Consider the following 22,395-nt stretch of genomic DNA (forward strand, 5'->3'; position numbering starts at 1 on the left):
GAAGCGCGGGGGGAACACTTTGCGACCCTATTTCTCAGGTACGGGGCGACCGATCTTGGCCCTCACCTGCTCTAAAGAGAGAGAATGTCAAACTAAACGCCGCCTGACGTGTTCTCCAAACAAGCCCAGAATCCCCACGTGTTCCCGCTGAAACCGTAATCCCCCGACCGGAGCGTCTCATAACTGGATCATCAAGATCGTTTGCGTGTCAATGTCGTGTCTATTTGGTCCCATTGAGGACAGCGACGGTCTTGAATGGCTCAACCGGCTTCTGGTTGAGCACCTTGTCCAAGCAGCCCGCGCTCGCGGCGATGAAGCCGAGGTAGGGTCTCTGTTCGACGGTCAGCTAGACATGACTGTAAGAGAACAGGTCTGAGAAACATACGCTTGGGTGAACGACTTGCGACTGGTACTCGGCGTGGAATTGCGTCCCTGTTTGAAATTTTAGCATCTTATGCCAGGATTCACCCATTTGGCCGCATCTACGCACCGACGAAGAAGGGATGGTCCTTGAGCTCAAAGACCTCCATCCGGTCGCCCGTCTCATCCTTGCCCACAAAGTGAAGGCCCGCCTTCTCGAGCGTCTCGACCAGTTGCGGGTTGATCTCGTACCGATGCCGATGTCTTTCTTCAATGACCTCGACACCTCCGTACAGAGCCCGCGCGCGCGACCACTCAGTTCCAGGCTGGAAGATGGTCTTGCGCAGACCCAGACGCATCGTGCCACCCATGTTCTGCTTGTCAAGCTCGGGCATGTTGACAACCACGAGATCCTTGGCCTGGGCGTCGAACTCCTCAGAGGTGGCCTCGGGCATGCCGCACAAATCACGCGCGAACTGAATCGCCGCAACCTGGAAGCCCAGGCAAACACCGAGGAAAGGGATGTTATTCTCCCTAGCCCACTTGGTGACCCTCATCATCCCCTCCGTGCCGCGGTGACCAAACCCACCGGGCACGATGATGCCCTCGGCCGTGGAGACATCATGCCATGCCTTGTGGTACTTGGCTTGTGCCGCTCCGCCCCCAGTCGTGGGCTCGAGATCCGACGAGTCAATCCACATCAGGTTGAGTTTGCGACGGATTCGCATGGCCGAGTGTTCCAATGCCTTGACGACAGAAAGGTACGCGTCCTGACATCTGACGTACTTGCCCACAAGCGCAATCTTGACCTCCTCCTGGTACGTAGGCGTAACGACCGACGTCCACAAATCCCAGAGAGCTTCTCCTTGTGCAACCATCTCGGGCGTGATGGTCAGTTTATCCAACGCCAGCTTAGCCCGGAGCTGCCGAATGAGTTCCTGCTCGCGCAAGAGCAGGGGCACCTGGTAGATGGTCGGCATATCGCGGACAACGAGAACTTGGTCCGCCTCGACCTGACAGTGGAGCGCGAGCTTTGCGACGGTAGACTCGGCAAGGGGCGTCTCGCAGCGGCAAGCGACGATATCGGGGATCAAACCGTGGCTGCGGATCGACTTGACGGCGTGTTGTGTCGGTTTCGTCTTTTGTTCCCCGTGGACTGTAGGAACGTACGAGACGTGGATGTTCATGAAGTTGCCACTGCCGGCCTCGTGGCGCACTATTCTCAATGTCAGCCGATCTCGAGCAACGGAGAATTGTTTTGTTCCTTCTTCCAACATACATTGAGTGAGAGCCTCAATAAACGGCATCTGCAACTGTGTGAGCGGCCATGTCATATCAAATATCACGTAGCCGCAAATGACCGTTAACTTACGCTCTCGATATCACCAATTGTGCCGCTATTTGTTGAAAATCAAGTCAGCCACCTCCTCACGTGCTTCATACCTTACAATCGCCGCCAAGGGGTTGAAGAAAACAATTATACCAATCGGGAACTTACCCGAGCTCGATGATGCACACGTCAGGTTCCTCGTTCGAGCCGTCGACGGGAATCTTAGACACGCGCCTAATCCATTCCTTGATCGAATCCGTCACATGGGGAACGATCTGGACCGTTTTGCCGAGATAGTCACCGCGGCGCTCCTTCTGAATGACGTTCAGGTAGACCTTGCCGGTCGTGATGTTGTGGTCACTGGTGAGCCGCACCGAGAGGTACCTCTCGTAGTTGCCGAGATCCAGGTCCACCTCGCCGCCTGTGGAATGTTAGCATCTACGGAACCTCCGCCCCGGAGTTCGTTCTTGACTTACCGGAGCACAAGACGAAGCATTCGCCGTGCTCGGCAGGGGCCATGAGCCCCGCATCAACCGACACATACGGGTCAATCTTGATGCAGCTGACGCGCAGGCCGAGGGTTTTGAGGAGCTGCGGCCGCACACGAGTTAGAGCCAGGTGGCAAGCTAGCAAAAAGTGCACGCAGGGTTAATTATCTACGGACCAGGCCCGTGGACGAGGCGATGATGCCCTTCCCAACGCCTGCCGTCGGTTAGCCACTTCGCTATCCCAGGAATTGCGGAACGTGCCGCGGCACGGTCGGTATACCTGAAATGACACCGCCGGTAACTAGGACGTAACGCATCTTGGTCGATTTGTTAGGTTGCAGCGGCGGGGAAGGGAGTAATCGGTTCGATAGCGTTGACGGTTGGCGGTGTGAAAAGGGAAAATTTTGACGCGACGCGATGAGAGGCGAAGCCAAAAATCTCGGGTGCGGGGCAGAGGGGTTGCCTGGAGCCCACCCAACCAGCAGGGTCTCTTGTGCCCTGCTCTCAACAAGTAGTGTACTGTGTAGCTCCGTAGTTATGGATGGTACAGTACGTTCCGTTTCAGCGCTTCCGGCAAAGGAAGTCGACCTGGGGTGACGAGATATTTGGCAATGGTTGACTACGGTTGTAACCCTCGACAAATACCTGACTATGCCCGTGCTACGATAAGGGGAAACTCCAATTTGGCCCAGAAGAGAGCACTTCATCTGAAAGCAACCAAATTGTTATCGTGTCAAACTTTGCCCCCCAAACATCTTCAAAGGAACAGTTGCTTTACCCCACCACCGAGTCCACTGTGCCGCGACGGGCGCTAATGCATCAAGCGTAGGCGGGGCAGAAATGCGGGGCAACTTCCGGACAAAGAAGGCGGTCAAGCGATAATTGATCCAAAACCTGCCAAACTTGGGGCTCATATCTACATAGTACCCATAATCCCGGGGACTTCTTAACTCGAACGACTCCAACTTGTGGCATCGTCAACATCTCCTTTACCATCCCACAGTGCCTGCCGAGGCCACGCACAGATTGGTCTTTGTCTCTTTATCCCGAACTTGAATTTGTCGGGTCTTCCCACGTTGTCGCGACAATGCTGTCCAAGGGCTTCCCTTTCTCGACCCAGTCGACCAACGCCATCAAGGCGTCATGCTCCGCATCCTCGAACCCCGGCACCGACCACACCCCGCTCCCTATCAGGCCCGCCTGAAATGCGCCCCCGAAGTTCCACGGCGCGTCTACGGCCGTCCCGTAACAATGTCCCATGCCGGGCACGAGAAACAGCCTCATGAAGTCCTCCAGGCCGCCCAGGCCGCCCAGGCCGCCCAGGGCATCCAACGTCCGATTCCAGTACACGCCGGTCCCCTTTGTCGGCACCAGCCCGTCCGCGAGCCCGTGGTAGATCACCACCTTTCCGCCCCTCTCTCGGACGGCCCCCAGCGCGGCGCAGTCGTCCGCCGTCGCGTTCCCGGGGTCGTGCTCGTCGGCGTAGCGCACGACGCTCTCGTTGAAGGACGTGCGCCAGTCCCACGGCGGGGCATCGCTGCCGCTGCCGCCGCCGCCGCCGCCGCCGTCGTCGTCGAACAGGAAGTCGCGCGCGTATCCGATCCCGTAGGGCACCGGCTCGGAGCCGTTGAGGATGAGCAACCATTCTCCCTCCGAGGAGAAGGTCAGACCCGGATGAAGGAGCTCGTTGTTGGGCGGAAGGGTCCAGTCGCTGTAGACGTTTCGGGCGGTCTCGAGCTGAGCCGGGCGGAGACAATCTGCCTTCCCGGACGTTGGGGCGTTCTTGGCCCCGTTGTCTTTGCCGCTGCAGAGGAGAACAGTCAGCTCCGGGGCGCACCGATCCGGGGTGCTGACAATGCCATCCTGCACGCCGTCGGCCAGGTCGCATTGCCGGATGACTTCGTCTGCGATAAGGGCGGTGTCGGCAACGGAGAGGTGTTTGGGGTCGGTTACGGGAAAGTTGTACAGGCTGGCTTGGGCGACGTAGTTGTTGAGGTGGGACGTCCACCAAGGGAGCATTCAAAGGGTAATAAGCGCTCACATGTCCAACCAGTTGATGCCACCCGCGAAGCCCCCGTTTCCTACCACCAGAAACCTCGAGTTCCACTTATCTGGCAGAAAGAGGCCAAGCCGGTAGCTGCTCGTCGAAGAGCTCCTCACCCGAACGGTAATGACACACAATGCTGGAAGACCGGTCGGGTCTACCGAGTATGCCACGTTTGCCTCGCCCTCGCCGTAGCTCCCGCCCTCCCGGACCACCGCGACCTTCTCAAGGGTCGCATCTGGAGGGAGCACATCACCAAAGAACACTCGGTTGCAGCGCAAAGCCTTTTCCGGCAGCCGTGGCCCGCGCGACAGACCAAATGGGGCTGCGAGCATGTTGAAGGCGAGAAAGACGGCAGTACTGGCAATAAGCGCTGAAAGGCGGGCCATGTTAGCATCACATATAATATCTGCTATGCTCGTCTTGTCCAAACGCAGTCATGGAGTATTCCCCCCCCCCCCCCCCCGAGTGTAAACCGGGGTCCTGGTTCGTGGGAAAGACGTAGGTATATCTACTCGTCGTCATATGAGGACCGGGCACTCACCAGTTGCGAGGGCCCATCCCGGCGCCGTCAGTGCGGATCGCCTTTTTCTGGGGACATGCGCAAGCTTGGTCGGTGCTGATACCTCCTTCGGATGGCGCTTTCCGGACCGCCTTCCAGAGACGCCGGGCATCTTGAAGTGCAGGCGCAATTCCAGGTTCGTTGGTCGAACAAGTGCCTTGTTAGTTAGTGTGCCTCTATCGGGCGCCTCCGGCGACTTCCACCACAGCACTCTACACAAGTCAGAAGGTGGTGGGGTGAGAATACAGTCCGAGCATGGTCTGTGGAGGATCCGAGATATTATGTTCTTGCCTGCACGGACTTGTGACCTGAGTGTTGGGTGCTTCTCCCAAAAGCACGTCACCTAATCCGATCCGCTGGCCCAATCCGAACCCCGTAAGCGGCTGTGATTCTAGCAAATAATATCGCAAGGGATGTTCCTGATCTCAATGCACCGCTGGAACCACTGGAACCTCTGATGCAACAAGGCATCAGATCTTGGTCTGGACGAAGAACCGTACTTGTGATATCTTCGGCCAGACTAGTCCGAGGGCTAGGTTGAATTGTCAAGCCTATTATCAAGTCAACAATCCACTCGTAAGTCCAAAACAAGGTAACACACATTGATAAATAAACAAGTGGTGATTAGGCGACAAGAGGTCCGAGATCCCCCCACCACCATTTCTTCCCTCCCAGAAGAAGATAAAGCGGAAAAAAATAAGGGTTGGGAGGCTGCTAGGGCGCGCGTGTGTTACAGCGTCATTCAACGCTGAGCATGATGTTCTGGTCTGAAGGAAGGCGAGGCGACCTATTGTGTGGGGCCAGGATCATATGAGAGCGCTAGATTGTGACCTGTCAGGACCAAGCTAGTTGTGAGAGATGCAGTGCCCGGTATGGGATGGGAGTTGTAAGTGGTCCGTTCGGAGCATAGAGTAACAATACCGCGAATGCGGGTATGGAGGTGTCTGCCTCTTGACCAGTTGGCTTTAATTAGGTGCTAACTATCAACAGAGGCGGGTTGTGATTAATTAATGTACATACGCACATGTTCTCTTCATTCACTGCGTCCTGATATTGCTATCATTGCATTATTATTACCGCGAAGGCGGCGTAATTCCATGTAGGTGTGCTAGGAGACAGACGCAGGTAGTGCAGGGTAGTACAGGGTTAATAAATATCGAGTGACTTTGACAAACGCTTACGAACAGGAAGGCGAGGAGATGGGTAGAAGTCTCGGGTCGGCGAATTCTAATGTGAATTTGTATCATGTTAGTGGAAGGCCAGTCAGAAACCCCTATGGTCACCCAGAGACTGTTCGCTCGCATGTAGCAATAATCATGTCCAGATCAGCTCCAAAGCAGCGGAGTCTTGATCGGACATCTGAGAAATTCTTGCGGAACCTCCGATGCGACCATTCAGCGAAGACATCACATTCGAAAGCGCACGTCGAACCTGAATTCAGCGAATGGGCGTCCTTCACTTGTCGCCTTGGCCCAAGGCGAGTCAATATGCCTTTGTATCTGATTAGTTATCAAAAATCAGCAGGCCGAGAACGGATATATTATGTTGGCACAATCCTGGGATCCTTGATACTAATTAATTACTATTTTCACTCGACCATGAGCCCGATCCCAATCAAGAAGACGACAGTGAAAGAAGAAGGAACCGTGGCCATGATTAATTAGGCAGTGAGAGTCCCTGACTGTGCCCACAATAGCATCCGCAATCACAGAAAGGACCGGAACGAGATCCCCTCTGACTCGGCTGGTGGTGACTGAACCGTAATTAATGATTAGTGAATCAATCAACAACACCAGACGCGCATTTTTTTTGGTTGAACACAAAATTATAGCTTGTACAGCCGAACCTCCTGGCCGCCGCTCTCCCTGAGCAGCTTCCTGTTTCTATACCCGTACAGGACCCTCAGCCCGAGGGCGCCGAGGGCGACGAGGAAGAGCATGGCGGCATTGGCCCAGTGGCCGGTGGGGTAGCCCCTGGCGGCCTCGTCGGCCTTGTAGATCCAGACGCCGGGGATCTGGCCCATGCCGGCGCCGAAGCTGACGTTGATGGCGATGGCCAGCCCCACGGACGCGGTCGAGTGCACGTTCGACGTGAGCCAGCCCAGCAGCGGGGGGATGCAGGCGAAAGAGCCGGCTGTGGCGACGATGAGGCAGCCGTAGCGGTGGAGGTAGGCGTCGGGCGGCAGCAGCGCCGACGCCATGAAGCCGACGCCGCCGACCAGGGCCAGCGCGGCGCTGTGAATGCCGCGGGCGTTGAACCGGTCGGCCGAGTACGAGACAACAATCTGCGTGACTGTATAGGCGCCTTGGTCAACCGGGTGTTCCAAAGCAAATGGAAAGAATGACAAAAAATAATTTATGATAACAGTAATGACAATAGCAAAACGGAAAAGGAAGGGGGGGGGGGGGGGGGGGGGGAGAACGCACCATATGCGGCGGCCCAGGGAGGAACCGTCATGAGCTGGGCCTGCAAGTCCTTGTAGCCCAGGCCGGCCGTGATGGACGGGGTGAAGAGCGAGAGGGAGCTGAAGGGGAGGGAGACAGCAAAGTAGATGATGTAGTGGCCGTACAGCCTCCAGTCGGTCAGGGTGGCCTTGGCGTCGGCCCAGGTCATGGTGCGGTGGCCGGCCTTGCTGCCCTCGACGCGGAGGCGGTCGATGGCGACCTGGCGGTGGCGGCCGGAGAGGGATTCCTCCGGGTAGTCGGGCAGGAAGAACCAGACGAGCAGGGCGGAGGCGCACGAGGGGGCGCCCTCGATGAGGAAGAGCCAGCGCCAGGCGGACCAGCCGCGGGCGCCGTTCATGTGGCCGATGGCGTAGGCGATGGCGCCGCCGAAGGCGCCGGCGAGGGTGGCGCTGGCCAGGATGAAGGCGACGCGCACGCTCCGCTCGTCGGCGCGGTACCAGAAGGTCAGGTAGTAGACCAGGCCCGGGAACAGGCCGGCCTCGGCGGCGCCCAGCAGGAACCGCACGCCCGCGGTGGCCGAGAAGGAGCGGACGCCCGACATGCCCATGGTGATGGCGCCCCACGAGAACATGAGGAAGGCGAGCCAGCGGGAGGGGCGGAGCTTCTTGAGCAGCACGTTGGACGGCACCTCGAACAGGGCGTAGCCGACGAGGAAGACCATGAGGGCGATGTTGAACTGGCGCGGCGTCGCCCCGATCTCGGTCTGCATGTCGTCGCCGCTCGTCGAGTTGAGGATGCGCGCGTTGCCGATGTTGGACCGGTCCAGGTAGCAGAGGAAGTAGATGGCCGCCGAGAGCGGCAGGATGGTCAAGTCCTGCCTCCGCAGCAGCGCCCGCTCCTCGGCGGCCGTGTAGCCGACAGCGGCGTCGGCGGGCGTCTTCTGAGCGTCATTCAATTATCAGCCTCAAGTCCCAGGTATTATCCTGCGTAAGATAATTAATGCTATTATATGAGACCATTCAGATAACAAGGTGCCTGACTTCCTGGTGTTCTGTTCTTCTCACGGGACCCCGGCCTAGGATAGAGCTCGGTAAGGAGCGACCGGACCTACCTCGTTCGTCTCGGCGTCAAGCTCGGCCTTGTGCGCAGCCGCTGCCTTTTCGGGGTCCGTTTCGTGGACCGAGTCTGATGACATTGCGACAGATTTTCCTTTTCTTTTTCTTCTTCTTTTTTTTCTCTTTGTCCTCCTAATACTTCTTTCTTCCTTCCTTTTGCTCTACCCCGAGTCGTTTCCGAGACTCAGGATGGCCGCTAGCAACGCTCGGTGATGATGGGCTTGAGAGGCGTGGGCTAGAGAATCACCGAAGCCGGGCAAGCTTTTCTCCCCGCGCGCCTATGAATTTCTGGAATAGAGTTTGCGGAGAAGAACATATTAAAGGGAGGAGCTGGAAATGCTTGTCCGGTGGTTGGGAAGAGAAGCTGAGAAAACCGCAAGGATCGGCGGACCCTGGCGCCCAATCCCTCCTCGGCCCCAGTGACCCCAACTTAGTGTACGTAGTAGAGCTGCTTTGACCGCACAACAAATTCACCAGATTTGGCGCGACCTTTGTCCGTTAGCCAATATTTTTTTGTAAAAATTGAAATATACAGATCGAATAACCTTAAAATTTCCCCATCAACAGCAGCCGAATTAGAGTACCGAATGCGGGGGATCGGAAGCTTCCATGCTGTTTTTTGCGAGTTCCTCCTCACATGGTGTGTGTTGGTGTTACATTGACCTTCCTGTTTGAGCAGAAGGAGCAGTTTCCAGGGTCACTCTGGACTGGGGGGCCTGTGGAGTGCGTCTTGTTTGCTAGCACTAGGCAGGGTATATCTTTGGGGAAACAACAAGCCGGGGAAAAGGGCGGGGAGCTTGCCGAATTTGTGTAATCCGTACAAGTGTTCACAACCCTCACAACCCTCCTCGTATTCATCGACAAATCTCGGCCTCGTGGTATCACCCCTTTGGTCTGAAGATTTGTGATGTTTAAGAATCTTCGAAAGGAACCAGTTACGTCACCTCACTCTCGCTCGCCGAGGAGGCAGGTTATGGCAGGGCTAACTCCCCGGGTGATTGGGGTGGTTAATTAGATGTCTTGTGCTGGGTAATTACCTAATTCGCGTCGCGCAAAGACTACGAGTTGTGTTGTAATTCACTCCCCTTAGCTGCTTTCGCGCAAAGGTATCATCTGAAAGCGAAGGACCCCTGGAGCAACAAGGGAATGTATTTAGTGGCATTCTAAGGTATTCTTCCATTCGAGTAATAGCTGTTCTGGGATAATAACAAGAACATATTAGAAGAGAGAAAGAAACAGATCATGATTCAAAAGGAAGAACAGGTTTGAAATGCAAGGATCAGGGAGCAGGTAGGTAGATATATCTTGGTATGCAGTGGATGAGGCGATGAGCAAAGAGACAGTCGCGGTGACGGTTGAAAACTCAAGTTCAATCTCGATTCTCATGCTATTGTTGCAGCCATGGGAAGGTCAGAGGGTCACAACTCCCGTGCCTGATGAATTCCTCTCAGCAGATTCCCGATGATATGAATCATGTCTCATCATCCTCTTGATTTCAATCATCATGGTACGTTCCAACTTGTAGATGTACGTCCAAGTCAAATATGATCCCGTGACACATTATGATGCAGTACGTTGTCTACGGACGCGTCCATCGTGTAAGGTTGGATAAGATAAGCCCTGTGGATCTGGCAAACGGGCTGGCAAACGGAGTGTTCTTTGTTCCTATCCTCTACTTATATAGAGCCACAGGGCCAGCCAACGTAGGAAGGAGACATCGCACTTTTGAACTATTTTGAACTTACCAACTTTCTTCCATCCATTGAAACCACCATCTTCCATTACATTAGAACCTATACACTATTACCTAATTAAGTACCTATGTATATGAATGAGCACTCGTGGATTCAATCTGAACGGTACCTAACCAAGCGAGAACGCTTAGGAAGCAGAGTGCGTAAACACCTGAGTATAGCACGGCTTGGTTTTAGGGGAAAAACATGACCTATTACTTGGGTAGTTAGGTAGGTGCCTGATTATGCTTCATGTAGGTCGCATATCCAACCCAAGCCAGTTCTTAACGCGGTTGTTGCTCTTTGATTTTTTTTTTTTTTTTGGCGCTCCCGCGGGCAATCTCTCCCAAGACTCTGGGCTGTGCTGCTGCAGGCTCCAGGCTGCGAGATTAACCAGACGAGGGAGAGAAACCGGACGGGTGGGGGCGAAGTGGCACGAAGTACCCGGCTTCTCGGGACTCCGTAGAAGGGGAGCCAATACGGGGCGGGGTCACTGCCGAGCGAACCTTTTCTTCCCCGTCTCTTTGCTGTTGCGAGGGGTGGAAACTTGAAACGGGCCGAAGCAAGGAATCGTGCCATACAGCCGGCGCAGAGTTGCGGCACAGCGGCGGCTACACTGCACTCGGCGTGTGGTACCGTATGTATGTACAGTACATACATACATACATACACTAGCGTACCTATGTATGTAGGTAGCTAAGGTAAGGTATATATGTATTTGTACGGTAGTATCCGCAGCACATGGCCAAGGTAATAGTGAGTCAGCCGAGCGCCGGGCGCAGGCGGCACGGTCCGACACACACCAGGGAAGCGGTTCTCTACATACACTAGCGTGGTAACGACCCTCAAGGCCTTACTTTGTCCTTCCCTTCTCAATGGAGGGGAGGAGGTGTCAACGTAGTTCGGGAGCGGGGGCAATGAGAAGGCAAGGTGTCTAAGACGTAATTATCTACCTTGGTAGGCATGCCGAGAGAGTATCAGCGCCAAAAGAGATTGCTAGAATACCTACATACCTAGGCAATCAGAGGCTGTGGAAGCCGCAAACAGGTCTCTGGATTACGTTTGAACCTGTCCCGGTCTCAAATTTTTTTGAAAAAAGAAATACGAAATAAACAGGTGATGATTAATTATTTTTCATTCCAAGTATGGTACACAGAGCACCCAAGACGCATAGCAGCAACGAATGCGTAGTAGTACACAAGACCAGGGCAGGAGGAAAGGAAGATGGCCTGTCCCCGTTCTCAGAGGGCGCCCCGGCCGCCGGCCGAGATGTCCTCGGCGACGATGTTCATGGCCTTGTCGGAGCCCGAGTAGACGACGCGCCACTTCCGGCGGGGGTCGCGGGGGCGCAGCTCGACGGGTATGTCCTGGTCGATGACGGGGAATCCGGCCTGGGCGGGCGAGTTGTCCCAGGTGGGCTCGACCCAGCGGCCGGCGACGGGGACGACGTCGAACTGGAGGACCAGCAGGGCGGCCAGCGAGAGGATCTCGGTGCTGGCGAAGTGGCGACCGGGGCACAGCACGTGGCCGCCGCCAAAGGCCCGGAAGGCGACCCGGTTCGGCTTCTTCCTCTTCTTGTTGTTCCCCTGGGCGCTGCCGCCGCCGTCCCCCGCGGAGGGCGGCGCGAACCGGCGGTGGTCGAACTGGCGCGCGTCGTCGCCCCAGGCGTCCGTGTCGGTGTGCTGCACGGGGGCGGGGATCATGAGCATGGCGCCCTTCTTGAGCAGGGTGCGGCCGCCGTCGAGCGAGACGTCCTCGAGCAGGACGCGCGGGCCCGGGTTGACGGCGCGGAACCGGAGCGTCTCCTGGAAGGTGCTGAGCAGGACCGGGCAGGACTCCTTGATCCGGGCCAGGTCGATGGAGCTTACGAGCGTTGGGCCGTCCTCCGCCTCCTCCTCCTCCCCCTCCACCACCTCTTCCTCGACCAGGGCCTCCAGCTCGGCGCGGACGTCGGCCAGCACCCGGTCGTCCGACACGATCTGGTAGAGGACCCAGAGGGCGCAGGGGGTGGTGTTGCCGAGGACGGCGAAGGTGTTGCCCAGCTCGCCGCGGCCGACGTCGTCGAGAGAGAGGCCGAAGAGGTCGCAGTGGTGCTCGACGCGGCGGCGGACGAGGCCCGAGGCCGTCTTGTAGCCGCCGCGGCGCATGTAGTCGATCATGGCGCGGGCGGCCACCTCGCGGGCGGCGTGCAGCTTGGGGAACAGGAGCCAGGCGAGCGGGAACATGGACATGGTCAGGAAGCCGGCCTCAAACGTCTTCCAGGCGTCGGCCACGGCCGGGTCGCGGTACGGGTTCTCGGGACCCCAGACGGCCTCGGTGGTCGAGTCGACCATCATGCGGCGCGTCCACTCCCACAGGCCGACGACCACCTTGCCGGGCTGCCCCTCCTCCCCCGCCGCCCGGGCCCTCAGCCGGGCCATCTCGTCGACGTAGATCTCGATGGCGCGCCGGTTGATGGCGTCGAGGTCCGGGCCGGGCGCCATGGTCGGCATGATGTAGCGGGGCCAGCTCGTGCTGAAGCCGTGCTCGCTCGTGAGATCGCGCTTCATGATCTCGAGACCCTCCTTGCTGATGCCCACCACGTTGCCCGCGTCGGCCGCGATGGCCGCAAAGCTGATGACGCGCCATTGCTTCTGCAGCACGGGGATGAGCTCGGTGGCATTGACCACGTAGATGCGCTGGAAGGGCAGCCGCAGGGTGTAGATGGGCAGCCGTGTTTCGTCTCTTGGGACCCTCTGTGTTAGTCACGAGTCCAGTCCCTTGTTGGGGTGGGGATGCCGGTTGGATCTTGTCGTGTGGGGGTAGAAGAAGGTGGTGGGGGGGGGGGGGGAGGGGATGGGGAGGACCAACCTTAGGCGGATGTAGAAGCCCGCCTTCTCCCGAATCATGCCAATCAAGGGCTGCACAAATGGGATGTCGGTCAGGATGGCCGGGGGTTCCCGGGCATCCTGGGTGAGGGTTAGCAAAACCCGGAGGAAGACGTAGGTAGCAGCGAGACCGCCCAGCACCAGGCTGACCGTGGGCGCCATGATTGATTGGGCAATTGTCAATGTGCGAAGCTCGTCTGATTTTTGGAGTGGACGATGGGGCCCGGGACTGAAGGAAAGGGCCCAACAATTGGTGCACTAATTAAATGGGGATGAACTTGTAGATTGGGGTGTGGCCCATGGGAGAACCTCGAGGGGAGGAGGGGTGGAGGGAGAGGGATACACTAAGCACGGGAGGAGTGGCGTGGGTAAAGGATGGAGACGGAGGCGGCGGGGGATGCCTCTTTGAAACACAAGCGGAGAGAGAGTTAAGAGCGATGGAAAGTGTAGGAGGGGGGGACGAGCAAAACCGCCGCTTTTGAAATGTTGTCAATTAATTGAATCAGCTGTTCCAATGCGGAAAAACCGGCATTCCGGAGCTGTTGGTTCCCCAACGGACCAACAGAGCAAAGGGTGAACAGAAAATCAAAATAAGAAAAAAAAAGTGACAAAAAGTGCCCAGGGTTTACGTCTGGGCCCAGTGTGTGTGTGTTGGTGTGTGTGTGTGTTGGCTCCAAGAGCGCGCGTCCGGGGACAAGGAAAGCGAGAGCGGAATAGCGACGCGGAAAAGAGACATTGGCAAGCGGATGGGGCCCCAATGCTACGTCGATCGGCTCGACAGGGACGGGCGGGAGGGATAGGAGATGACTGGGTGTATCATTGGACAGTCAAACGCCGCGCAGGTACCAACACGCTACACTAGCGTATGGGCTGAGTGCACGCAACACAGTACCGTGCCGCACACTTATCGTGCCGAACTCTGTTCTTCCTTATTAGCGGGATTACTATAGTACCTGCGTGGTATAGTGCAGAGCACGTGTGCGAAGGTAGCGTACTTTAGCATAGTACATACATTACATTACAAGGTATTATTACGCACCTTGCCTCGAATAATAGCAAATGTACCTGAATTAATCAAGGTAGTATGTGTTGCTATACCCTACATGGTTACACAACCCGCTCAGAAAGAAACTGACTGCGCCGCACCTCCGACGCTTCGTCACACCCTGCGCCACATGTACCTCGAGTGGTGCGACGATGATGGCATGTGGTGTGTAGCAATGTGCTGCTCATCCTCAGCTGGTGTCACATTGCGTCTCACTCCCAAGAGAACGAGCTGCCTTTAGTGTGTAATTAGGTAGGTTCTCGTGGACGAGACTCCTCTGCGCTGACAAGCGGAGGAGAAGGGGGGGTGGCTAACTTTCTTGGTCAGAGAAAGAAGCGGGCGGCAATGTTCCGTCTTGAGGATATGATTCATGATCCATGACCAGATTGACCCTCCGTTCTCGCCTTGGTCTTCTTCACTTTCGGTGACATGGTGTCTTCTCTCCTCGGGCTTGAGCATTCACCATAAAATCAAATTAATGACGGTCTGGTGGATCGGATCTCTAGATACCCAGTACCGCTCTTCTCCTTCTCTCTGTTGCTCGAGTCCGAGTCTCCCCTGTCTTCCACGGCCCGGTCAAATCTTGAACATCACTTAAGGCCTTCATATTCAGATCTGTACCTCTTACCGAGAGAACAGCACCCTGGATCCCAACAACAACAACAACAACAACAACAAAAACAGAAAGAAAGGCAAAAGAAAATAAGGGGTAGAGAAGAAAAGTTTCAGCCAAATGGCGGTCGATACGAGCTCGGCGCTCTTTGCGCCAACGGGCAATGACAACATTGCCCCGACCCCCTTTTACGTAGGTGGCCGCGGACCAGACTTGCAGCAGCAGCGGCAGCAGCAGCGGCAGTCTCGCTACTCCCAGCTTTCCGTCCGCCATTACATCAAAACTTCAAAACGGCTTGCTAACTCTGGCATTGAATCAAATAATTAATTAGGTCCTGAACTGGGTCTTCTTCGTGCTCTGCGTGGTGGCCTTCGTGATGCGGGCCTACGTCCGGTACCTCTGCTTCCGGAGGCTGGTGCTCGAGGACTACCTGATGCTGGTGGCGCTGGTGCTGCACTGTGCCGAGGCGGTCCTGGTGCAGCTCTACGTCGGGTACATGTACGACGTCGAGGCGGTCGAGAAGGGCGACTTCTCCGTCATGGGCCCGGACTTTTTCCCGAACTCCAAGAAGGGGTTCGCCGCCCTGGGCGCCAGCGTCAACATCACCATCGTCGGCGTGCTCATCATCAAGCTCAACTTCCTCATCTTCTTCAAGCGCCTCGGCACCTGCATCCGCAAGTTCAACATTGCCTGGTGGGCCGTCACCTTCTTCACCGTCGCCAGCGCCATCACCCAGATCGGCATGCAGACCTTTGGCTGCTTCTTTGGCAGCACCGACTACATCTTTAGCGAGCACTGCGCCGCCGAGCCCGCCCTGACGCGCATCTTTGCCAACGCCATCTATTCGGCCGTCGTTGATGCCGTGTCCGACGTGCTAAGTACGTTTTGTTTTCTCTTCTTTTCTTTATTTCATTTCTTTTATTATTCTTTCTTTTTATCCACTTCCCCCCCTTCCACCCCCTAATTTTCTCTCAGTCAAAAAAAAAGAAAGTAGTCTTGATTTAATTACGCGCATGATACTAACGGGGAGAAAACAAAAAAAAGTCGTGTGCTTGCCCGTCTGGATCCTCTGGGGTAGCGGCATCACACTGCGCAAAAAGCTCGCCCTGACGTTCGTCTTCAGTCTCGTGTGGCTCACCATCGCCATCACGATCGTGCGGGGCAGCATCTTCCACAAGCAGTACAGCATGGCGGCATCGGGCGAGGGCTCGCAGATGCAGAGCGCCACCTTCACCTGGTTCTGGTTCTACACCGAGTTCAGCGTGGCCTTCCTGATCGCCTGCTTCGTCTCCTTCCGCTCCCTCTTCGTGCAGCGGTCCAAGCAGGCGAGCACGCCCCGCCAGCAGCAGGAGTTGCGCGAGAAGGCCTACCAGAGCGCCCTCCGCCGCCGCGCCGACCGCAGCTGGCGCGCCCGGTGGCACTACCTGCACGAGAGCCTGCTCGACATGTGCAGGACCCTCGAGGGCTGGTCCGGCAGCGACGACGAGACGCTCCGCAGCCGCGGCTGGTTGCCCCACGTGCCGTCGGGCCTCATGACGGTCGACTTTCAGGACGACGACAACTGGATGAGGAAGAGGAACTTGAACAACACCGCTATTAAGTCTACGGACAAGAATAACAACAACAACGACAACAACAACAACAACAACAACAACAAGACCGACGACAACAACGGCAAGGCCGCGCAGGACACAATAATCAAGACGGTCACGACGACCATGACGACGACGACGACCATGAGCACGCTCCGGGAGGAAGAAGAAGGGGTAGCAGTAGAGTCGCCGTACGACCCGTACCAGGAGAACCCTCCGCGGTACGATCTTGAGCAGCAGCAGCAGCAGCAGCAGCAGCAGCAGCGGTATCTCCGGTACGGCCTGTATCCCCAGCATCAGCAGTACTCATATCCCCGGCAACAACAACCCCAGTATTATGCGCAGCACCCGCAGCACCCGCAGCACCCGCAGCACCCGCAGCAGCAGCAGGAGCAGCAGCAGCAACAGCAACAGTATACTATGGATACGCGCCCAGGGTCGCTGCACAGCGAGGAGATGCTGCTGCAGGAGCCCGAGCCAGCCCACGTCAGGCGGGGGGGTCTGGGGCCCGTGGGGATGGCGCGGTAGCTTTATTATGCTTTGTGACCTGTTTTGCGTTTTGTTTTATTTGTCCTTTTCCTGCTATTTTCTTCTTCTTCTTCATTTTTTTCTCTCATTGATGTGACAGGACATTCTGTTGGGGAATGGGCGATGCAATGGCAGCATGGGGAACGGCGGATTGGGCTTGTGGGCGTGGTTTGGTTTGGCGTGGCGTAGGGTGCTGAATTCATGAATTATTACTAGGTATCAATCATCACTTGCTCGGTGTTGTCGCAGCTTTTTTCCAGGCCCCTTTGTTCATGTGGTGGATATCGATTTCGATTGAGCAGGCCGTCGGGCGCGTGCATCACTATTGCAGCGTCCCCCCCTCTCAACTTCCTCTCCTAGACGCCCCAGGAGACATACTGTGTAATTCCTTGCCTACCTCAGATAAGGTACAGTACCTAATCTCTATGGCCTCTCTTGTCCGAGGGCTTCCATTAGTCAATCATCGCACGCCGACCGTTCCCGGGTTCAGATGATCAATTGGTCCTTACTTACACCGAGGAACTTCGCCAGAGGGACGGACTCCACAAGAACCGAGAGTCGACAAGAAGGACGCCGTAAGGAATGCTCGTTCCGGCCCGGCATTCACGGAAAACAGATGGGGGCCCGAGCTGGACAGAGAGACGGGTGCAGCAGGCAACGCACGGGGTTGGTTGCGCGAGATAGCCGCCGAAGGGTTGCATTCTTGCCCCGCCTGAATTACAGAGCAGTGGTGTATTCTGTAATACAATCATTACGAGGCAACTAGCGCACGTGGGCGGCGCGGCGGTTGTTTTGGGGGCTGCTCTGGCTGCCGCACGACTCAGCAGCATTCAGCACTAATGCTGCCTCGGGGTGGCACGGCCGGGAGAGCCGCAAGCGCCATCAATGTGACGCGCGTTAGTAATGCATTAGACCCGGCGTACCTGAATGGTAGCGCGGCAGTCCTAAGTCGTTCAGGTGATCCGCCGGGGGCGCCGGAGCAGCAGCACCGCGCTGCGCCGCACCACAGTCGCCCGGTCTAACTATCCAAGACCACTAATACTCCGTATGGGGTAGTATCACAGACCCCTGCGCGGTTACACAACCGCGGACAACAGCCGCGGCGTCGCGCGAGGCACCCTCGGTCTTTCGATCTCTCGGTCGTCACTTCGACTAGCGCATCTCTAAACGCGGAAAGTCGGCGGCTTTTAGGTTCTCCTTTCCCTGGTTTTTAAAGGGACCAGCAGTATTTGTGGGGAGCGGGAGGGAGGGAAGAGAAGGTATGTGCATACCTTTACAATTAGTCCCTTAAATGATAGGTTGGTCGCAGGCTGTTAAGTGGCAACGCGGGGAACCTACCTTGACTACACTACCAGGTACTACCCACCTACCTACCCACCTTCCCAAGCAGGCATCGTGTCTTTGCTGCCTGCCTCAAGTTATTGGGCCGTGCTGGCGCTGCGCCGGTCGACACTGCGCCGCGTTGCCTCCGGAGGGGTGGAGAAAGATCGCCGAGAGGGTCGAGTTCGAATCGGGCGGGTCTCGGCTTCTCGTTTGTCTCGTCTTGGGAACGGGGTACGGGGCGGATCGTTGCCACGCCGCAGCTGTCTCGCGTAATTATGTACATAATACGCTCAACATATACGCCGTGACCTAGTTCAGCTCGGGTGATACAAAGCGGAGAGAGTGAGTGCGTGTGTGTGTGCTACGCCGCCTCCGGCAAACGCACACTCGCGCCCAGTCTTCCCTCTCACACCCGAAATTCTGGCTCCGCATGGCTCCCATGGCAATGCAACTGTGTCCCCTGTCTCTGTCCCAACCATGTGGCGCAGGTACCAGGTATTTGAACCGAAACTGCATGTGCAGGCGCGGCATGCGTGTTAAACCCTGACGTCGTATAGTAGGTAGGTAGGTATCGGAGGATGTTGCGATGGGGACGGGGCACGCTCTCGTTTCACAGCCTGATCGGTCGCAAGTTGTTCTTTGGGGGGGGGGGGGGGGGGGGAGGCGCGGCAAAGATGGGCTGGTTCGTATGACTTGCTCCGAGAGGAATGGAACGGAGAATGGGAGGAGGCCAGCAGGTGTGTTTATAATTCTCTCCCTCTCTTCCCCCCAGGTTGGAAGCCCTGCATGAAACAACAATAAGAACAGCAACATCGGCCTCCCCGAGACCCAAGTTCCAGTCGATCCTTTCAGAATCCTGCGGCCAGTTGTTTTTGTCTCCTCGCCGTTTCTCTCTGCTGTTCCTTTTGTACACTTCCTCGGCTCCACAGGAGTGGACTTCTCCTTCAAGGGGGAGAGAGAGAGAGAGAGAAAGCATGGCTCTCCTCGCGTTGATGCTCTGGGCTCCGCTGGCGTGGCTGGCGGCCTGGACGGCTTACTCGTGGTATTGTCTGTACTGCAACTACCAGGAGGCCCGCACGCTCGGCGTCCCCGTCCGCGTCATCCCGATCGACCACCTCAACAAGCTGTGGCTCCTGGTGGACAAGCAGGTCGTGTCCCTGGTCCGGCGGCTGCCCGGCCCGCTGGGCAACAACAGCTTCACCCGTTTCAACTACCGCGGCTGGCACGAGGATGATGGGCTGCGGGCCCACGACGAGATGGGCGACGCCTGGGTGCTGGTCACCCCGTGCCGGAACTGGCTGTACCTGGCCGATCCGGATGCCCTGATGAGCATGTACCGCCGGGGCAAGGATTTTCCTCGCTGGGTCGAGATTACGAGTATGTCGATCTTAAAAAAGAAAAATCCTCTCTTTTCTTAAGCTGTTTTCGAATTTTCTGACATGGCAATCCAAATCCCCTTTCGAATCACGCAGAGATGCTGGATGTCTTTGGAGGGCCCAATATCGCAACGGTAAGTGCTCTCGAGTTTGACACATTAATTAATTAATAATAAAATATAAACATATCGAGGGGGCACCTTGGCTAACCTACACCTTCTCTCCTTGATGATCTATTATCCCAGGCCTCGGGAGACGAGTGGCGGCGGATCCGCAGGATCGCCAACTCGGCCATGAACGAGCGGTGCAACGCGGTGGTGTGGGACGAGTCGGCGGCGCTGGGCGAGGCCATGGCGCGGTACTGGGCGTCCAAGGGGGTCTTCACGAGCGTGGGCGAGGACTCGCGCACCGTGACGCTGCACGTGCTGGCCAAGGCCTGCTTCGGCCAGTCCTTCCCCTTCGAGGGCCACGACGAGCGCGCCCCGACCAGCGCGTCCGCCCGCTTCCGCTTCTCCCTGCTCACCGTGATGGAGAACGCGCTGCTGATCCTGGCCCTGACCCCGCGCTTCTTCACCTGCCCCTGGCTGCCCCTGCCGCCCGCCTGGCGCCGCCTCGGCGCCGCCTGCGAGGAGTTCAAGAGGCACATGGCCTCCTTCTATCGCCGGGAGCTCCGCGCGCTGAGGGAGGAGGAGGGGGAGGGGGAGGGGGAGGGGGAGGAGGAGAACGGGGAGAAGAAGAAGACGAAGCGGGACTACACCCTCATCGGTGCCCTCGTCCGCGAGTCACGGGGACGCTTGGGGAAGAGCATAGATGAGTCAAATCAGGACTGGGAGAAGCAGCTACAAAAGGATGAGAACAGCAAGAAAGAGGAAGGGGAGGAGGAGAGTTGGGAGGAGGAGAGTTGGGAGGAGGGGGCTGGCCATTACGGCATCGGCACCGGCAAGGCCACCGGCAAGATCGGCGGCGGCGGTGGCGGTGGCGGCGGCATGACCGAGGACGAGATCTACGGCAACATGTTCGTCTTCAGCTTCGCGGGCCACGACACGACGGCGCACCTGCTCACCTACGCCGTCTTCTTCCTGGCCGCCAACCCGTCGGTCCAGTCCTGGGTGGCCGCCGAGATCCGCCGCGTGCTCGGCACCCGCCCCCGCTCCGAGTGGTCCTACCACGGCGACTTCCCGCGCCTCCGCCGCTGCCTCGCCGTCCTCTACGAGACCCTGCGCGTCAAGACGCCCGTGTGCGAGGTCAAGTGGACGGCCGGCCGCGCCCAGCAGCTGCCCCTCGGCGTCGGCGGCGGCGGCGGCGGCGGCGGCGGCATGGGGGTGGGGGTGGGCGGTCCGAGGAGCATCACGGTACCGCCCAGAACCCTCGTCGTGCCCAGCTACCTGTACGTGCAGAAGCACGCCCGCTACTGGGGGCCCGACGCCGCCGAGTGGCGGCCCGAGCGGTGGATCGCCCGGCGCGACCAGGTGCTCACGGCGGACGGCCAGCTGACGTGCCACGCGGGGAATGATAATACCCGGTTCAACAACGCCGCCGTCGCCGATGCTGGTGCTGGTGCTGGCGACGGAGACGGCGACGAGATCCTGCTGCCGCCGCCGTCGCGGGGCAACTTCCTGGGCTGGTCCGAGGGCGCGCGCGACTGCCCCGGCAAGCGCTTCTCGCACGTCGAGTGGGTGGCCTTCCTGGCCGCCCTGTTCCGGGACTGGAAGGTCGAGCCGCAGCTGCGCGACGGCGAGACGTTTGCCGAGGCCCGCACCCGCCTCCTCGACTTTGTCGAGGCCGACACGGGCTACGGCGGCCTGCTGCTCCAGCTCTTGCACCCGGAGCGCGTGCCCCTCGTCTGGAAGCCCAGGGAACCCTGACAGGATGTTAACAGGAGAGAGTTGTTATTTTTTCTTTTCTTTTCTTTTTTCCGCTTTCCTTCCCTTCCTTTGATCTCTTTTTATTCTCCTTCTTAAGAGGTGGTGGTACAAGATGACAGTATGAACATACGAGAGATACCCATTATTTTACGCAACATGATGGAGGGGGGAAATCAAAGACAGAGGGGGGTTAGATTGAGTTCTCTTTTAATTGTAAATGTTTTAAGGTACCTACTATTCGTGGCTGTAGCATTTAAGTAACTGCTTTTTTAACTATTTAAGCAGTCACTCGCTAGCATGATTTCTCCGTCTCTCTGCCTCAGACAACTTAGACACATTTCAGTACTGCAAATTGATGGATAGGTTGTGGTATGAAATCACGGAGCTGTGAACTAAAGACTAACTAGATCAGAGCAAAAAACGAAACAACTTAGTCATGTAGAACTACAGGCCGTGGAGGTTAATAGCGAACTATCTCTGGGGTCTACGAGCCCTCTGCCTCCTTACCCCAAAGTAGGAAGGAAGGCACTGCAAGAATCACGAGTTCGGAAAATGGCCGGCCGAATTCCTCTGTTCCCTCCTCCGCTCGCAAGCAGCCCGGAAAAAGGAAGTGGCGACGGAAAAATAAGTAAATTATTAAGATTAATAACCAGTAAAAACAGCAGAGGAACCACGCTGAAACATGATCTTTCAGCGGCTACTAGCGCCCTGGCTAGAACACGCAGCCGTGTCCATCCTGGCATAATTACGTGCAGGCAGCAGCCCTGCGGCTTGGACCTACGCTCAACCAGGTATGTACTATACATACCTTAATTAGGTATAGTACCTACCTAATTAAGGAACCGCGTTGTTAGACTGCGTATAGGGAGGGGTACTCGGAGCACTCCCTTTGCAAAAACGAATAATACGCGTCTTGTCTGATAAGTGTCACTAGCGTGCGGCGTAGCAGTAGGGTGGGTGGTGACTGTTGCAAGTGCCGTGCCGCCGTGCCGCACCGCGCCACAGCAGCAGGGTGAGACTTGGGACGACACGGGGCTCACCACCTGCCCCCTTTAGCGTCGGTAGGTCCGGTTTTAGCACCAGCGGCACTGTAGGTAGCACAAAGGGTGCTGCCTATCACACAGCATGAAGCGCGCTAACGGTACGATA

At 57.1% G+C, this 22,395-nt stretch overlaps 6 protein-coding genes across 6 annotated transcripts; 2 read left to right on the plus strand and 4 right to left on the minus strand.

Moving 5' to 3' along the window:
• Positions 1 to 220: 220 nt before the first annotated feature.
• Positions 221 to 4,611, minus strand: MYCTH_2112181 (uncharacterized protein; the record flags this gene model as incomplete). Its single annotated transcript, XM_003665259.1, has 11 exons — positions 221 to 331; positions 386 to 432; positions 491 to 1,576; positions 1,640 to 1,667; positions 1,733 to 1,757; positions 1,859 to 2,111; positions 2,167 to 2,316; positions 2,355 to 2,392; positions 2,653 to 2,676; positions 3,254 to 4,147; positions 4,220 to 4,611. The coding sequence occupies 11 exons, from the start codon at positions 4,609 to 4,611 to the stop codon at positions 221 to 223; spliced, it is 3,048 nt and encodes a 1,015-aa protein (XP_003665307.1).
• A 1,678-nt stretch (positions 4,612 to 6,289) lies between these two features.
• On the minus strand, positions 6,290 to 8,384 carry MYCTH_2095369 (uncharacterized protein; the record flags this gene model as incomplete). Its single annotated transcript, XM_003665260.1, has 3 exons — positions 6,290 to 7,076; positions 7,211 to 8,129; positions 8,301 to 8,384. 3 exons carry the CDS (start codon positions 8,382 to 8,384, stop codon positions 6,610 to 6,612), a joined length of 1,470 nt encoding a protein of 489 aa, XP_003665308.1. The 3' UTR covers positions 6,290 to 6,609.
• Positions 8,385 to 11,067: 2,683 nt separating this feature from the next.
• On the minus strand, positions 11,068 to 13,345 carry MYCTH_2308893 (uncharacterized protein). The gene is made up of 2 exons (XM_003665261.1): positions 12,888 to 13,345; positions 11,068 to 12,761 (listed from the first exon to the last, which is right to left on the minus strand). The coding sequence occupies exons 1-2, from the start codon at positions 13,064 to 13,066 to the stop codon at positions 11,279 to 11,281; spliced, it is 1,662 nt and encodes a 553-aa protein (XP_003665309.1). The 5' UTR covers positions 13,067 to 13,345; the 3' UTR covers positions 11,068 to 11,278.
• Positions 13,346 to 14,253: 908 nt separating this feature from the next.
• MYCTH_2308894 (uncharacterized protein) lies at positions 14,254 to 16,975 on the plus strand. The gene is made up of 3 exons (XM_003665262.1): positions 14,254 to 14,754; positions 14,894 to 15,440; positions 15,607 to 16,975. The coding sequence occupies exons 1-3, from the start codon at positions 14,683 to 14,685 to the stop codon at positions 16,680 to 16,682; spliced, it is 1,695 nt and encodes a 564-aa protein (XP_003665310.1). The 5' UTR covers positions 14,254 to 14,682; the 3' UTR covers positions 16,683 to 16,975.
• A 63-nt stretch (positions 16,976 to 17,038) lies between these two features.
• MYCTH_95817 (uncharacterized protein) lies at positions 17,039 to 18,437 on the minus strand (the record flags this gene model as incomplete). Its single annotated transcript, XM_003665263.1, has 5 exons — positions 17,039 to 17,075; positions 17,196 to 17,394; positions 17,606 to 17,704; positions 18,057 to 18,265; positions 18,391 to 18,437. The coding sequence occupies 5 exons, from the start codon at positions 18,435 to 18,437 to the stop codon at positions 17,039 to 17,041; spliced, it is 591 nt and encodes a 196-aa protein (XP_003665311.1).
• Positions 18,438 to 18,979: 542 nt separating this feature from the next.
• MYCTH_108615 (cytochrome P450-like protein) lies at positions 18,980 to 21,246 on the plus strand (the record flags this gene model as incomplete). Its single annotated transcript, XM_003665264.1, has 3 exons — positions 18,980 to 19,382; positions 19,478 to 19,515; positions 19,627 to 21,246. The coding sequence occupies 3 exons, from the start codon at positions 18,980 to 18,982 to the stop codon at positions 21,244 to 21,246; spliced, it is 2,061 nt and encodes a 686-aa protein (XP_003665312.1).
• Positions 21,247 to 22,395: the final 1,149 nt, after the last annotated feature.

Source organism: Thermothelomyces thermophilus, chromosome 5, assembly GCF_000226095.1.
Source record: "Thermothelomyces thermophilus ATCC 42464 chromosome 5, complete sequence".
In the NCBI taxonomy this organism is placed as follows: Eukaryota; Fungi; Ascomycota; class Sordariomycetes; order Sordariales; family Chaetomiaceae; genus Thermothelomyces; species Thermothelomyces thermophilus.